General features: G+C 42.1%; 1 protein-coding gene across 2 annotated transcripts in view; it reads left to right on the top strand.

Annotated features, from left to right (window-relative positions):
- Positions 1 to 125: 125 nt before the first annotated feature.
- The window catches only part of LOC112228268 (nectin-2), an 84,753-nt gene continuing 67,378 nt past the window's right edge, over positions 126 to 17,500 (top strand). The window contains exon 1 of one of the 2 annotated variants that reach the window (XM_042304724.1): positions 126 to 536. In XM_042304724.1, coding sequence (XP_042160658.1) covers positions 452 to 536 — 85 coding nt within the window. In that variant the 5' untranslated portion in view covers positions 126 to 451. The remainder of the gene's footprint in view (positions 537 to 17,500) is intronic. The other variant, XM_042304725.1, reaches the window with a different exon arrangement.

Here is a 17,500-nt window from a genome sequence, read left to right as displayed (position 1 = left end):
GGATAACACAATCTTTTAAAAAGTATAATTCCTAAAGATTGTCATACTTCAGGGAGTTTCCAAACTTCCAGCCACATATCGTTTGATTTCAAGGAACTGTGACGTTGCCTAGGGATAGTCTATGACATCACAACCAGTCACCCAGCAGAGATCTCTCCGCAGTGTGGAAGTAGTTGGTAGAGCACACGCAATCCAATCCACCTTTTTAGCTACCAGAGCAATATACATTTGTGAGTTTCTTGTCCGCATCGCTTGGACCAATTGGATAGGATTTTTAAAATCATTTTAACGGGCTCCGACAGAAGCGCAGTCAGTGAAGGACGTTTGAAAACTAACGGTTTGAATTATTGACTTCTGATTAGTTCAGGATTAAGTTTTAACCGGGAAAAAACACGGATAGAGGTTTTGTTTTACCAACGACATAAGATTCATTTGAATCAGCACAGACAGCATGGCGAGAGAGGACGCTCGGAATAGGCATGACTTCACAAAAATCATCGGACTGTTCAGCGTGGTCACGTTGCTGACTTTTCAAGGTAAGAAGAACATATTTCAGAAACCACCATGGACATTCACCAGCAGCCTAAGCTAATTGTTATCTTCTACTTTTACCACGGTTCGTTTAGTTGCGTTACCTGCCGGGAGGTTTCAGTTACGATCCAATCAACGTTCAGGTGTACACTAGGTCTTGACATGTTTTTTTACGATAACATTTTCCTTCTTACGGTTGTGAAATAAATGATTAATAAACAGTCTACTTGTCCCTAACTAATTTGACTAGACTATTTTCTGACCGTGACACTCCCTCCGTAACATGAGTTTCGGCGTAAAGTAGGCTACGCGGTGTTTTTGCTAAGGTGTGGTTCAGTTGGCAATCAAAAGTATATTTTTCTTCCTGGTGCCAGCAGGTGCATCGTCACTTGTTCTTTTCCAAATACAACCCTAGCGCTGTTGCGTGTCCTTGATCCTCTTTCCCCAGGACCACGCTTCTCCTTCAATTCCTTACGTCCCCCTGCGCCTTTTCTTTCCTCTATCTGACACATCATCCTCGATTAGTTCTAGTTCACAACACATACATTGGGTTTGAAATAGCTTTTAATGTAAACAGTGCAGCAACAGGGTGTAGCCTAGTTGTCACCAAAGCCATAAAGTGATTGAGGCTGCAGAGTCGCATTTGATAGAGTCCTTGTGGCCTGTGTATTTTAAATAAACACCTGTGCCCAGATCCATATAATACCCGAGGGATGTGGTATATGGCCAATATACCACGGCTAAGGGCTGTTCACACGACGCAACGCGGAGTGCCTGGATACAGCCCTTATAAGATAACTAGACCGCCATCGCACGCAGCCTACACCACAAACCCCTAAGGTGGTTTATTGCTATTATAAACTGGTTACCAACCTAATTAGAGCAGTAAAAATACATGTTTGTCATACCCTTGGTATACAGCCACACACCACGGCTTTCAGCCAATCAGCATTCAGGGCTCAAACCATCCAGTTTATAATTACTTGGACCAACTGAGAATATTGAATATTGTTCTAATTCAAGACATTCAGTTACATAGTATTGTTTAAATATTCACCATATCATGTTAAAGGGAAAATCCACTCAAACTATCTTTTGGTATTTTTTTCCTAAGTGTTTTTCATGTCAGCAGTCAGGTTTAAGGATATTGGACATAGTGTCACCAGCCACAAAACCATGATGATGCGTGTTGCATCATATGATGTATTTTGCATCTGCATGATGATATGGCCGGTGACACTGTGCTTCTTGAAAGTCCAATATTTTCACTACTTTACCCCTGACATGCAAAACATTTTGGGACTGCATCAACAGTGGACTAATGGAAAAAAAAAAAGCCAAATTAGAGTTTGAGTGGATTTGTGGGCTGACATGGCTGCCATAGAATGTTGTAGTGTCATGTAAATGCATCATAATACTCATAATACATTCAGTTTAATAGTCTTAAAAAAGATATGTGTGTCAGTGGGGAGCGAACATGGCTAATAATGCAAACACCGCACACTGCTGTTCATGTTCCCAGGTGATTAAAAAATAGGCTATATTAGGCTATGTTTAACTTTTCAACTGTGCCATCTTTTGGCGTCACACTTGCATATAAAGATCAATCGATGTTGGTAATGTATTTGCTGTATTCAGAAGGTACATTTATTCAGGTGTGGTAGGCTTCGAGCTGAGGTGTGTAGATTCTCTCCCTATACTTGCAGAGTGATCAGGCAAGTTAGCCCAAACAAATGTACATCTCTATATTCATTTATTTGTAGTGGCAATTTAATCCAGACCTCTATATTTTTTATTTTCCCATGGACAAACAAGTCAACACTGTCTAAGGAAACTTTAGTGCCACAGAAAGAGAGGGTAGTGGCCTAGCCGAGGCCTACTGTACTGCCTGCTGTAGTTGGTTTAATATATTTTTTTAAATTGAACCTTTATTTAACTATGCAAGTCACTTAAGAACAAATTCTTAATTTACAATGGCGGCCAAACCCTAACCCGTATAACGCTGGTCCATTTGTGTGCCGTCCTATTGGATGAAAAACTTGTATGACGCTGGTCCATTTGTGTGCCGTCCTATTGGATGAAAAACTTGTATGACGCTGGTCCATTTGTGTGCTGTCCTATTGTATGAAAAACTTGTATGACGCTGGTCCATTTGTGTGCCGTCCTATTGGATGAAAAACTGGTATGACGCTGGTCCATTTGTGTGCCATCCTATTGTATGAAAAACTCGTACGACGCTGGTCCATTTGTGTGCCGCACTATGGGACTCCCAATCACGGCCGGTTGTGATACAGCCCGGGATCGACCCAGGGTCTGTAGTGATGCGGTGCCTTAGACCGCTGCGTCACTCGGGAGCGTTGTTGTTCATAACAAAATAATAATAACAATATCATCCTGCCCAGAAATGTATTTTATTTTCTGATTTATTTATGGTGTGGACCTTTTTCAGCCCAAATCCATTTTTACAGAACATCTAGTGCAATTAAGGGGAAGGAAAACGGTGGCAAACAAAACAAAAGGTTCATATTTACCAGGGAAAATGCTGGTTTAACCAGTTCAAGTGTACACAGCTCCCTCTTCACTTTAGTGATTTTACAGAAAGAGCCCCTTACAGGACAATGTCCAGGCCTTGTTTGTGTGGGTTCTTTTTGCAGGAGAATGGTTGTTGGAAAATGTTTTCTGTTCTCTGCTAAGCCAAGAAAATCTTGTTTTTAAGGATATAACCATACAGAGTTTCAATAGCTTAGTAGAGGAAGGTAGGCTTAGTTCAGTTCTCATCCATTTCAATTTAATATAGTCTCATAACCCAGCTTACAGTGTAATAACAGGGAGTTAAATTTCTTTTTAATTAAGGTAGGCTTCATATAGTATGAAAACAATCAATAAAAGACATGTAGTAGAGAATGGATGGGATTCCACTTTGAGCCCCAAAACGACACTGTAATACCCCCTAACGAGGTGCAGGTCCTATGTGGGTCAGGAGGGCTTGAACCCCGTTGCCATGGTGTTTTATATTGAAATAGGGCTATGGGGTCAGCTGTGACTGGTTACGTCATCTTTACGGCCGAGTAAACGGCGTTGGTGTGTGTGTGAGAGCGACTGGTGGGCTGGCAGGGTCAGGAGAGGGAGCAGGCTACAGTCGCACGCTTTTGGAAGAAGAGAGAAATGTGACATTAGGCCAAATTGACTTTGTGCAGTGACCAGCAGTGAAGACACTTGAGATCCTCCTGATGGGTCTCTTCAGCCATTTGGGAACAGGTGGCTTCTTTAGAATGATGCTGAGGATTGTTTCAGTCAGTCCATTGGTTGGTAGGTCAGTTGGTTTATAGGACTGAATGAACAACTGATTGTCCCACCATCACTTGAGCTCCCTCCCTCCCCCGCCTGCCAGACCCAGTACATACAGGGGCCTTTGTTCTCTTGTCGTTCCTGTGTGAGTGATGTTAGTTATTGGTTTATTCAAACACACTCCCTCCTCTCCCCCTCGCTCTGTCCTCAAGGCCACGCTGTTTATGGGTGTCTGAGAGGGGGAGGAGGAGAGAAAGATGTGATATTCCACAGATAAAATCATGTGAAATGTTTTTTTTTTTAGAGGAATGGGAGAATATAATTGAAACATTCTTATCTAAATCAATGTTTCTTCCCAGACAAACACAGCAAAAACAACGCTGCAGAAATAGACTAGTCTTATTTCAAATGGGAAAAGCAACCTTTTTTTGAATGTGTGAACTTGTCAATGAATGTCTGTATGCTCCAGGTGTTATGTTAATGAGGTGTCCTTGCCCCTCTGCTATAGAGCTGCAAATGATAGGGAGAAGGTCAGGTGTATGTTCATTAGCCTTGCTTTGACTGCTTTTAGTATGGCTTCATCACTGGCCCTGTCACTCACTCACTCACTCACTCACTCAATCACTCACTCACTCACTCACTCACTCACTCACTCACTCACTCACTCACTGCAGGGCCTGTTTAGCGTAGATCAATAGTTGCCCTCATCACCAGTAAACCTCAGTTGATTCAGACATAAATGTGTGTTTTTAGTTTCCAGCCCAATGGAGTCGTGAATGTAATGCTAAGTGTGTGTGCGTGGACGGTGCCCAACACCTGTGGCCCTGACTCTGCTGCCTCCATGGAATTCTAATTCAACCTCATTTTATGGTAGTTTATAACCGTTCATCAATGAACTACATTCCACATAGAATGAAAAGACCTACTACAGTAAGTCAAGCCATAGAGCTTATTGATTTGTGTGTGCGTCTATAATCAATGCATGTGGAGAGTTATTTTCTCTGTGAACATATTTCCTTTAAATCGAAGACCAGACTAGCTTGTTGTTGATTTAACAAACATCATTAGACAATATGGATAATTCTAGAGAGTTTGTATGCGTGTGCGAGCGAGTGAGAGTGCAAGTTTGTGAGAGAGAGCGATCAGCAACAGTTCTTGCCACTGAATTGTACGTTTTGCTATTGGATTGGGATGCAGGAGCAATAATTGTCGACACACCTCTAGCTAGTGATAAATGAGGGCGTGTAATACGAGGCTATGCTGTGTAGGGCTGACCCCATTTAGTCGACTGGACGATGGTTTGGTTTTTCAGACGAGCAGTGGCGAATATGTTAAATGTACCTGTCTGATTCACGGCTGTCTCAGTGGACTAATCTATAGGCTGCGGGGTGACACTGGTGTGCCATCCAGTAGTACATTTACTGTTCATTCCCATTTCTAATCTACAATGTTTGTTTGTTTGTTAGGGTAATTACTGTTCATGTATTATTACTGCTACAGTCTTGTCATTGGAGGAGTGGACACATTGTAGAGTGTACAACCTAGGCTACACTTGAGAGTTTTGGTTTATTTCATTCCATTTACGAGTTATCAATTTATTCAGTGTCTTTTGTGTGGAGCTCCCTGTCAATCTTGAGTAAGTACACCCACCTGATTGTACATAGAAGTAGGCCTAGGCTCCCTGGCCTGCATGCAAATGTAGTCTTATAAATGTCACCATTTTGGGATCTGATAGGCTACTATTTCTGTTTGTCTTAACTCACCATCACTGTGTAGCTTCTCAAAGTAATTTTTAAGGTATTAGTTTTTCTGGATATTTTCTACCTGACATTGATTTTGAGATATGTAGACTTTATTATAAATGACAGGAAACTGTTCCATGAAACTGTTTATATGGAAATCATAATTGGCACGCAGATCAGTAGAAATGGTACGATAAGTTGACACTACAAATGGAAAAGGATGCCGACCACTGGTGTCTCCTATCACCGGAAACTTTAGGAGCCTAATGGCAGAATCTGCGAAGAGCAGTAGGCAGTAATTTGTCTTAATTTTTTATTGTAGTGCTTAACGCATCAGCTCAGTAGCCTACATATACAGGGCCTTCAGAAAGTACTCAGACCCATTGATCTTTTCCACATTTTGTTACGTTACAGCCTTATTCTAAAATGGATTCAATCGTTTACACACAATACCCCATAATGACAAAGCAAAAGCAGCTTTTATAAATTTTTGCAAATGTATAAAATAAACTGAAATATCACATTTACATAAGTATTCAGACTCTTTACTTTGTTGAAGCACCTTTGGCAGCGATTACAGCCTTGAGTCTTCTTGGATACGACACTACAAGCTTGGCACACCTTTATTTGGAGAGTTTCTCCCATTATTCTCTGCAGATCCTCTCAAGCTCTATCAGGTTGGATGGGGAGAGTAGCTGCATAGCTATTTTTGGGTCTCTCCAGAGATGTTAGATCAGGTTCAAGTCTGGTCTCTGGCTGGGCCATTCAAGGACATTCAGAGACTTGTCCTGAAGCCACACCTGCACACCTGGCTGTGTGCTTAGGGTCGTTGTCCTGTTGAAGGTGAACCTTTGCCCCAGCCTGAGGTCCAGATCGCTCTGGAGCAGGTTTTCATCAAGGATCTCTGAGTACTTTGCTCCGTTCATCTGTCCCTCGATCCTGACTCGTCTCCCAGTCCCTGCCCACGATGAGGTCTTACAGAGATCCCCACTGGGAGTGTTTTTGTTTGCCTGGCAGTGCTGCCAGATTGGAGGCCTTCCATCCAATCAAAGGGAGAAGAATTAGAACCCCCCTCCCCCTTTTTAAGGAATGCCAAATGCCACTAAGATGAATGGGAGTGGAAGGGTTTACAAAAACAGCTCTGCTGAGGTCGTTGGGGTCAGGTTGGAGTAAAAGTAAAGATACCTTTTAACAGAAAATGACAAAAGTGAAAGTCAACCAGTAAGATCCTACTTGAGTTAAAACCAAATACTTTTAGACTTACTATCTAAAGTAAAAAATAATTTCAAATTCCTTATTTATGCCAGATCAGAGACCGAAGGATCACCAGGGATGTTGTCTTGATAAGTGTGTGATTTAGACCATTTTCCTGCTCTGCTAAGCATTCAAAATGTAACATACTTTTGGGTGTCAGTGAAAATGTATGGAGTAAATATTATATTTACTCCATATATTTTCTTAAGGAATGTAGGGAAGTAAAAGTAGTCAAAAATATAAAGTACAGATACCCCAAAAACCGACTTAAGAAAAAATACTTTAAAGTACTACTTAAGTACTTTATACCACTGGACCCCATCCACCAACCAAAGCACTAGGACTATGCTGCTGGTTAAGGGGGCTGAGAGGGGGTGGGGGGTAGTAGGGCCTAGAGGGGTGGGTGCAGTTGGAATGAAGGGGGCAGCGTTAGTGGGGGATGACATCATACTTTTAAATTCCTCACAGTGGCAACTTGGCACAGGGATAAGGGGATTTGGAGGAGAGGGATAGGGGGTTAGGATCTGCTCATTTGTAATTTAGCATCATCCCTCTGACACTTTAACAGTGACACCCAGCTATCACTGATGGAATTGGGCCAATTATCCCTAACCTTTTCTCTCTTCTTAACATCTTTCTCCTCACACACTTCTCGTCTTTCCCTCTCTCACCTTCCTCCTTCTCCATTTGTAAAATCCTCTGTCTTGACACTCGGCAGATGTGTATGGCACTTGAGGTCTTGACATTGTCCAAGCTACACACATGGACAGACGCGTTTCCGTTGTCATTAGCAGTCACCTTAATGTGTCCAGATGTAGAGCGTGGTTTGTGTTATTGATCCTGTATCGATCAGGTTCCATATGTTTTCTTGAACAGAAGTAGGTCTCGCACTGACGGCTCTCGGTCTGTGAGTCCAACTCAGTTTGACAGTTACCACCACTTTTGCTCTCCCGTTCTCTCTCTTTTTCACATCTTTGTTTTTTCATAGTGTGTTGTATGTTATCCGTGATGTCACAACCTCTCACTTCTACACCCCCAGTTGCCTTTTTCTCTGCATCTCCGTACAGCTCACTTTGAGAAGGTCATGTCAAAATCACACTTACCAGCCTGTCTGGACAGACAGAGACGGGGCTGGGGGAGGATATTTACTTAGCTGTGACAGGACCTTGTTTACGGTGACACTCCCAAGACCCAACCACATGATCACATTCTACTCTGGGCTGTTGATGGTGAAGAATTTCATGTCCCAGTTATCGCTCCTTCTTCCCAAAGTGTGCACTTGTTCCCTTCCCTGATTGGAAATGACTGGTATAAGAAATATGGTGTAAACTCCCATTACCCCATGCCTCCACCAATCCAGTGCTTTTAGATATTCAGAGCAGGAGAGAGGACACACCGTATTACTGGGCTACAGGCAGGGAAGACCTGTAGGTAGTGAAGTGGGGGTTTATTTAGTGTGGGACATTTTATCAGAGATAAGAGTGGAGCTGGAACAGAACCTTCAGTTATGTTTAAATGGTTCAAAACAAAACAGATATTACAGTGTGTTGTCTTCTATTTCCCCATGTTCTTCTGAATCTCAGAAACAGAGGGAAGATGTCTGTCCCCATGTTCTTCTGAATCTCAGAAACATTAGAGGGAAGATGGCCGTCCCCATGTTCTTCTGAATCTCAGAAACATTAGAGGGAAGATGGCCGTCCCCATGTTCTTCTGAATCTCAGAAACATTAGAGGGAAGATGGCCGTCCCCATGTTCTTCTGAATCTCAGAAACATTAGAGGGAAAATGGCCGTCCCCATGTTCTTCTGAATCTCAGAAACATTAGAGGGAAGATGGCCGTCCCCATGTTCTTCTGAATCTCAGAAACATTAGAGGGAAGAAGGCCGTCCCCATGTTCTTCTGAATCTCAGAAACATTAGAGGGAAGATGGCCGTCCCCATGTTCTTCTGAATCTCAGAAACATTAGAGGGAAGATGGCCGTCCCCATGTTCTTCTGAATCTCAGAAACATTAGAGGGAAAATGGCCGTCCCCATGTTCTTCTGAATCTCAGAAACATTAGAGGGAAGATGGCCGTCCCCATGTTCTTCTGAATCTCAGAAACATTAGAGGGAAGATGGCCGTCCCCATGTTCTTCTGAATCTCAGAAACATTAGAGGGAAGATGGCCGTCCCCATGTTCTTCTGAATCTCAGAAACATTAGAGGGAAGATGGCCGTCCCCATGTTCTTCTGAATCTCAGAAACATTAGAGGGAAGATGGCCGTCCCCATGTTCTTCTGAATCTCAGAAACATTAGAGGGAAGATGGCCATCGGCAGACTGCATTTCTGATTAGTCACAACACACTGATGCCCACAGCTATCAACCTTACCAGCTCTGTTTGGCTTGTTCTGTGTGTATCCCAAATGGCTCCATATATAGTGCACTCATTTTAACCAGAGCACTATGGGTCCTAGTCAAGTGTGCACGATATAGGGAATAATGTGCCATTTGAGATGTCACCTCTGTCAATTACAGTGTAGTTATGCAACTGCCAGTCAAAGCAAACCTCATGATGACCTTTTGCAGCTCGAATTTCTACAAAAGACGAGCCTATCTGAATGATCACCATTGAGATTCATTGCAGCCACCAGGACTGGTAGAAAGCAGAATAGGAGGAGACTGGAGTGACAGGTTGGCCTTTTCCTCTCACTGGGTTTTGTCAACAGGGTTTGTCACCAAAGTGTTTGTTTACTACAGATAGTCTTGGCACTTCATCTAAATAGAATTATGTGTTGAATGAGCCCCCCCCCCACACACACACACACTACAGCTGATCCCATCCTTCTCACACTGCCACAGTGGGGTCTCTGACTCCTATTCCTCTATCCTTCTGCTCTCTGCCAGCCCTCTAACTAATGAATCCAATTTACCTCCTGTAGCTCTATCCCACCCTCTGTCTTTCTGCTTTACTTTCTCCATGTCTCACTCTCCCTCCATGCTTGCTACTTATCTTTTGTCCTCCTACTCCATGTCTCACTCTCCCTCCATGCCTGCTACTTATCTTCCGTCCTCCTACTCCATGTCTCACTCTCCCTCCTTGCCTGCTACTTATCTTCTGTCCTCCTACTCCATGTCTCACTCTCCCTCCATGCCTGCTTCTTATTTTGTGTCCTCCTACTCCATGTCTGTCTCTGTGTCTCTGTGTCTCTGTGTCTCTGTGTCTCTGTGTCTCTGTGTCTCTGTGTCTCTGTCTCTCTGTCTCTCTGTCTCTCTGTCTCTCTGTCTCTCTGTCTCTCTGTCTCTCTGTCTCTCTGTCTCTCTGGCTCTCTGGCTCTCTGGCTCTCTGGCTCTCTGGCTCTCTGGCTCTCTGTCTCTCTCTCCCTCTCTGTCCCTCTCTCTCTCTGTCCCTCTCTCTCTCTGTCCCTCTCTCTCTCTGTCCCTCTCTCTCTCTGTCCCTCTCTCTGTGTCTCCCTCTCTCTCTCTGTCTCCCTCTCTCTCTCTGTCTCCCTCTCTCTCTGTCCCTCTCTCTCTGTCTCCCTGTCTCTCTGTCTCCCTCTCTCTCTGTCTCTGTCTCCCTCTCTCAATTCAATTCAATTTTCAATTCAAGGGCTTTATTGGCATGGGAAACATGTGTTAACATTGCCAAAGCAAGTGAGGTAGACAACATACAAAGTGAATATATAAAGTGAAAAACAACAAAAATTAACAGTAAACATTACACATACAGAAGTTTCAAAACAGTAAAGACATTACAAATGTCATATTATATATATATATACAGTGTTCTAACAATGTACAAATGGCTAAAGGACACAAGATAAAATAAATAAGCATAAATATGGGTTGTATTTACAATGGTGTTTGTTCTTCACTGGTTGCCCTTTTCTCGTGGCAACAGGTCACAAATCTTGCTGCTGTGATGGCACACTGTGGAATTTCACCCAGTAGATATGGGAGTTTTTCAAAATTGGATTTGTTTTCAAATTCTTTGTGGATCTGTGTAATCTGAGGGAAATATGTCTCTCTAATATGGTCATACATTGGGCAGGAGGTTAGGAAGTGCAGCTCAGTTTCCACCTCATTTTGTGGGCAGTGAGCACATAGCCTGTCTTCTCTTGAGAGCCATGTCTGCCTACGGCGGCCTTTCTCAATAGCAAGGCTATGCTCACTGAGTCTGTACATAGTCAGGGCTTTCCTTAATTTTGGGTCAGTCACAGTGGTCAGGTATTCTGCCGCTGTGTACTCTCTGTGTAGGGCCAAATAGCATTCTAGTTTGCTCTGTTTTTTTGTTAATTCTTTCCAATGTGTTAAGTAGTTATCTTTTTGTTTTCTCATGATTTGGTTGGGTCTAATTGTGCTGCTGTCCTGGGGCTCTGTAGTGTGTGTTTGTGTTTGTGAACAGAGCCCCAGGACCAGCTTGCTTAGGGGACTCTTCTCCAGGTTCATCTCTCTGTAGGTGATGGCTTTGTTATGGAAGGTTTGTGAATCTCTCTCTGTCTCTGTCTCCCTCTCTCTCTCAAATTCAAATTCAAATTCAAGCTGCTTTATTGGCATGAAAAACATTGTGTCAATATTGCCAAAGCAACAATGTATACAATATACATTGTAACAAAAATATAAATGATAGCAAATAATAATATAAAATGGTAGTAAATAATAATACAAAATTAAATATAATAATAATAATAACAATAAAATGGTAACAGTCAATAGTAGAAATGCAATAAATATAAAATCAAATTATGGAAACTGAAACTATGACTAACTTATAACTAAATAACGGTAATCTTCTTCTTTATATCAGTACTACAACTACAATCATCATTACTACGACTACTACTACCATCACTAAACTGTTATCACTACCATTACCACCCATATTTGGAATGATAAACATGAATAATTACAGTTATAACAATAATAGTAATAATAAGTAAGTTACTGTTTACTATGCAGATGTTATTATTCAGTGTCCCTCAGGCTATGGCAGGAAAATACATATTTGGCTGCAAGAGGAGCCATTGCTCCTTCGCCCATGAGTATTCTTAGTGTTTCCTCTGGGTTCAATTTGTAAAAATGTGGAATACATGTAGTCATTTCTGTGAATAATTAATGTCTTTGTGAGGAATATTTATCACAGTAAAGGAGAAAGTGCATCTCTGTCTCTACCTCCCCTGTCATGCATTGACCACATACATGCTCCTCTTTGGGTAGCCATGTCTTTTTATGTCTGCCGGTTTCTATTGTCAATCGGTGGTCACTCAGCCTGTACTTGGTAAGGATCTGTCTCTGCTTCGTATCTCTGACAGAGTAGAGATAATCAGCCAATTCATATTCTCTGTTTAGGGTCAGATAGCAATTTAGTCGGCTTTGGTATTTTGTTTCGTTTTTCCAGTATTGTAAATATGATTCCTTTGATTGGTTCATGATTTTGCTTATTGGAATTCTTTCTTTTGAAACAGTGCTGGTGTCAGCTTGGTTGGTGAGGTCCAACACCAGCTGACTGAGAGGGCTCGTTTCTGGGCTCAGCTCTTGGGTTTGAAGTGCTTTAAATTGCAGACTCGAATTTGGACTTGAATTTAGATGTAGCCAAAATTTTAATGATCTTTTCTGTATTTTCATTATTACTGGAAAACGGCCCAATTCTGCCCTACATGCATTAGTTGGTGTATTTCTCTGGACTTGTAGGATTTTCCGACAGAATTCTGCATGTAGGGCTTCAATTGGATGTTTGTCCCACATTTTAAAATCCAGTTTATTGAGTGGCCCCCAAACCTCACTTCCATAAAGTGCTATTGGTTATAAAGTGCTATTTGGTTATATTACACTGTCAAATATTTTAGTCAATTTTAATTGGGATGTTGATTTTGAATAATTTCATTTTTATTGCATACATTGCTCTGCGGGCTTTTTCTTTGAGTGCATTCACTGCCATATTAAAGTTTCCCGATGCAGATATGGTCAGACCAAGGTAGGTGTAATTTTTTGTGTGTTCAATTAAGGTGTTGTTCAGGGTGAATTTACATTTGTGTTTCTGACATCTTTTTTTTTTTTGGAAAATCATGATTTTAGTTTTTTGGAAATTTACTGCCAGGGCCCAATTATGGCAATATTGCTCCAGAATATTCATGTTTTGTTGAAGACCTTCTTTAGTTGGTGATAGAAGTACCAAGTCATCAGCATATAGCAGGTATTTCACTTCTGTTTCAAATAGTGTGAGTCCTGGGGCTGGAGATTGGTCCAACATGTCTTCTAATTCATTGATATAAATGTTGAAAAGATTTGGACTTAAATTGCAGCCTTGTCTCACACCTCGACATTGTGAAAAAAATTCTGTTCTTTGGTTTTTGATTTTTATTGCACACTTGTTTTCTGTGTACATACATTTTATTAAGTCATACACCTTACCACCAAGCCCACTTTGTAGAATTTTGTAGAATAGCCCTTCGTGCCAAATCGAATCAAATGCTTTTTTAAAGTCAATAAAGCAAGCAAAGATTTTGCCCTCTTTTTTTTGGTGGACGTGCTTATTAATTAGTGTGTGTAAGGTGTATATATGGTCAGTAGTGCGATGGTTAGGAAGAAAGCCAATTTGACATTTACTTATTACATTTTTTTCTTGAAGAAAGGTTTGAATTCTTGAATTCAAAATGCTACAGAAAATCATTCCCAAGTTACTGTTTACGCAAATTCCCCTGTAATTATTGGGGTCTGATTTGTCTCCACTTTTGTGGATAGGGGAGATGAGCCCCTGGTTCCAGACATCAGGGAAGCAGCCAGAAGTTAACACCATGTTGAACAATTTAAACACAGCATTTTGCAACTCAGGTGTGCTGTTTTTCAGCATTTCATTTCTGATGTTGTCTACACCACAAGCTTTCTTTGATTTAATAGATTTGAGCTTTTCATTTAGTTCTTGTTGTGTTATTGGGTAATCTAATGGATTTTGGTTGTTTTTAATGACTGATTCAAGGATGTTCAATTTTTCTTTAATTTCTAATTGGTTCTGTTGTAAGTCTTTTTTGTGGGATGTTTTTGTATAGATTATCAAAATAAGTTTTCCAAATTCCTACATCTTGTATGGCTAATTCTTGTGGCTTTGTTGTGCTTAAATTGTTCCACATGTCCCAGAACTGATTTTGGTCAATTGCGTTTTCAATTTCATCAAGTGTCTTGTTGGTATAATTCAATTTCTTGCATTTCAGTGTTTGTTTATACTGTTTCAGAGTTTCAAAGTATTCATATCGTAGCTCTGGGTTGTTTTGCTGCTTATGTTTTTTGTTTGACATTTGTCTTAGGTGTTTTCTAATTGTTTTACATTCATTATCAAACCATTTGTCAGAAACATTTTGATTTTTGCTTCTGATGTTGCATTGCTTTGGTTTTCTCAAATTTGCTTCTGATGCTGCTTTTTGGAATATGCAGTTGATGTTTTGGGTAGCTGAATTGACACCATCTTTATTGTTTTGGTACTGTGAGTTATTGAAAAACTGTATAGAGTTCATCATTTCATTTGAGTTCAATGTTTCAATGAATCTCTCTGCACTGTTTGGAGCCCATCTGTACGATCGGTTTATGTTGTAGAGTTTATTGGGCTGTTTTTTTTTAATGAATATTGCCGGTTAATTTCTTCAGAAACACGTTGATCTGACTGTGATCTGATAATGGTGTCTGTGGTCTGACAGTGAATGCACTAATGGAGGAGGGGTCAATGTCAGTGATGGCATAATCGACTACACTTGTCCCAAGAGCTGAGCAGTAAGTAAACTGACCTAAAGAGTCCCCTCTGATTCTACCATTAAGCATGTACAGGCCTAAGGCTCGACAGAGATGTACTAACTCTTTTCCATTTTTGTTCAGTATTTGGTCAGGACTGTTTCTATTATTTATAATAGGGCTACTGTACAAGGAGGGGTGTCCAAATATGTGGTGGTTACCTCCCGCATCAGTGTAGTCAGGCTCAGAACCTGTTCTTGCATTGAAATCTCCACAAAGAAGCACTTTACCTTGCGCCTGAAATGTAATGATTTCTGTCTGGAGATTGTCAATAAACTGATCATCATAATATGATGAATCTGAAGGAGGAGCATAAGCTGCACATATGTATACATCATTGTCACAATAGATTGTACCTTTGTTAAGTTTTAGCCAAATGTGAGTGGTACCTTTTTTCATTTCATTCAGTGCTAAGTCCTGCTTATGCCAAATGATGATTCCACCTGAGTCTCGGCCCCGTTTAACATTTTTATGTTTGACTGATGGTAGTAAACTTTCTCTATAGCCTGAGGGACACTGAGTATCTATGTCTCCACGACACCATGTTTCCAGTAGGATTATGATGTCCTGTCCCTTGATGTTTTTAATCCATTCTGGATTTGTTGTTTTATAACCAAAATGTGAAGAGTATAGACCCTGGATATTCCAAGAGCTGATAGTTAATGATCTCATTTATAATAAGTGATATTCACTGGTTTGAGTAAAGTACATCGAAAAAAGAAAAAAGAAATACTAATATATATATATATATATATACATACACATACACACGCACGCGCGCACACATATCTATATATATATATACATGCACATACATACACGCGCACACACACACACACACCATTACATATAATTATTATTATAATACCGGTGTCAATACATTTAGGGATGTTTGTAAACAAATTAATAAGAATGGAATAAGATTACACATAAAATAAGTACAATGCAATATGCAACCCTGTGTGTGTGAATTAAAGGGACTGTCTAGCTCAGTAGTCTGCATATTAGTTGCAGTAGTTGGCGCACCTCTCCTATCTCTGATTGTTCTAGGGGTCTTCTGCCAGAGGTTACCTCAGCATATGTAGGCTGACGATCTGACTGATACATGGTGTGGACTGCATCATGTGGTCTACTTCCCTGAAGGGCAGTGTTCTGACCGACCCTGGAGTAGTGGTCAGAGCTGTTTTGTGATGGGTCTGGTCTGGTAGAGCTGTGTTGTGATGGGCCGGGTCTAGTAGAGCTGTGTTGTGATGGGCCAGGTCTAGTAGAGCTGTGTTGTGATGGGACAGGTCTAGTAGAGCTGTGTTGTGATGGGACAGGTCTAGTAGAGCTGTGTTGTGATGGGACAGGTCTGGTAGAGCTGTGTTGTGATGGGACAGGTCTAGTAGAGCTGTGTTGTGATGGGACAGGTCTGGTAGAGCTGTGTTGTGATGGGTCTGGTCTGGTAGAGCTGTGTTGTGATGGGTCTGGTCTGGTAGAGCTGTGTTGTGATGGGTCTGGTCTGGTAGAGCTGTGTTGTGATGGGTCTGGTCTGGTAGAGCTGTGTTGTGATGGGTCTGGTCTGGTAGAGCTGTGTTGTGATGGGTCTGGTCTGGTAGAGCTGTGTTGTGATGGGTCTGGTCTGGTAGAGCTGGTCTGGTCTGGTAGAGCTGTGTTGTGATGGGTCTGGTCTGGTAGAGCTGTGTTGTGATGGGTCTGGTCTGGTAGAGCTGTGTTGTGATGGGTCTGGTCTGGTAGAGCTGTGTTGTGATGGGTCTGGTCTGGTAGAGCTGTGTTGTGATGGGTCTGGTCTGGTAGAGCTGTGTTGTGATGGGTCTGGTCTGGTAGAGCTGTGTTGTGATGGGTCTGGTCTGGTAGAGCTGTGTTGTGATGGGTCTGGTCTGGTAGAGCTGTGTTGTGATGGGTCTGGTCTGGTAGAGCTGTGTTGTGATGGGACGGGTCTGGTAGAGCTGTGTTGTGATGGGACGGGTCTGGTAGAGCTGTGTTGTGATGGGACGGGTCTGGTAGAGCTGTGTTGTGATGGGACGGGTCTAGTAGAGCTGTGTTGTGATGGGACGGGTCTGGTCTGGTAAATATGTGCTGTGTTGGGCCTGGTCTAGTAGAGCTGTGCTGTAATAAGCCATGTCTGGCTCTTTTCTCTTCGGGATGGTGGAGGTACTGTTGTTTCAGAAGGTGGGGCGGGGGACCTCTGTAGCTGGGGTGATGGGTGTGTGGGTCCCTGCCAAGTGTTGCATCTTTTAGGTCCTTGGCAAAGGTTCTGATGCTGTCCTGATCAAGATGTATATTATCATATAAGTGTTGACATGTCAGAGTGGGGTGGTGAGCCGTTCTGACGTTGAGCAGTGAGGCACAGTCCACAGTGATCTGTTGATTTATTTTGTCGATCAACTTTCCTGGGAAGTCTTTTCTTGGTAGGAGGGTGGACACAACTATATTGGTTGTTGGGAACATAGCCTGTGCCCGTTCTGCCACTCTTCTCACTGCCCCAGATACATTTTCACCTTTGGCATGAAGGTCTTTTGTGCCAGTGTGGATGATGATGTTGTCAGGGGTGTCAATCCTGTTTTGACTGAGTAGCTGCATTGCACTCTCAGTTGTAGGACACCAGAACTTATACACCTGGTGTCTAGGGAATAATCTTTCCTGGACTAAGAACTTCCCATTTGAATCAATTAGGATTGCAGTTGTGGGTGATTGTCTGGGTGGAGCAGACTGGGAGGCTGGTATTCTGACCTGGGCTGGAGCAGACTGAGAGGCTGGTAGGTTGACCTGGGCTGGAGCAGACTGATAGGCTGGTGCAGTGTCATCAGGCTGTGTGGTGGAGGCCATGCTGGTCTCAGGTTCTGCTTGTGTTGTACCAAGCTGGTGGACATGTTCTCTAGATGCAGAGGACACAATGACTCTCTGCCGGTTGAGGGTGTCAATGTACC

This window comes from Oncorhynchus tshawytscha, linkage group LG23 (assembly GCF_018296145.1).
Source record: "Oncorhynchus tshawytscha isolate Ot180627B linkage group LG23, Otsh_v2.0, whole genome shotgun sequence".
NCBI lineage: Eukaryota > Metazoa > Chordata > Actinopteri > Salmoniformes > Salmonidae > Oncorhynchus > Oncorhynchus tshawytscha.
This window is presented reverse-complemented; position numbering and strand designations above follow the sequence as displayed.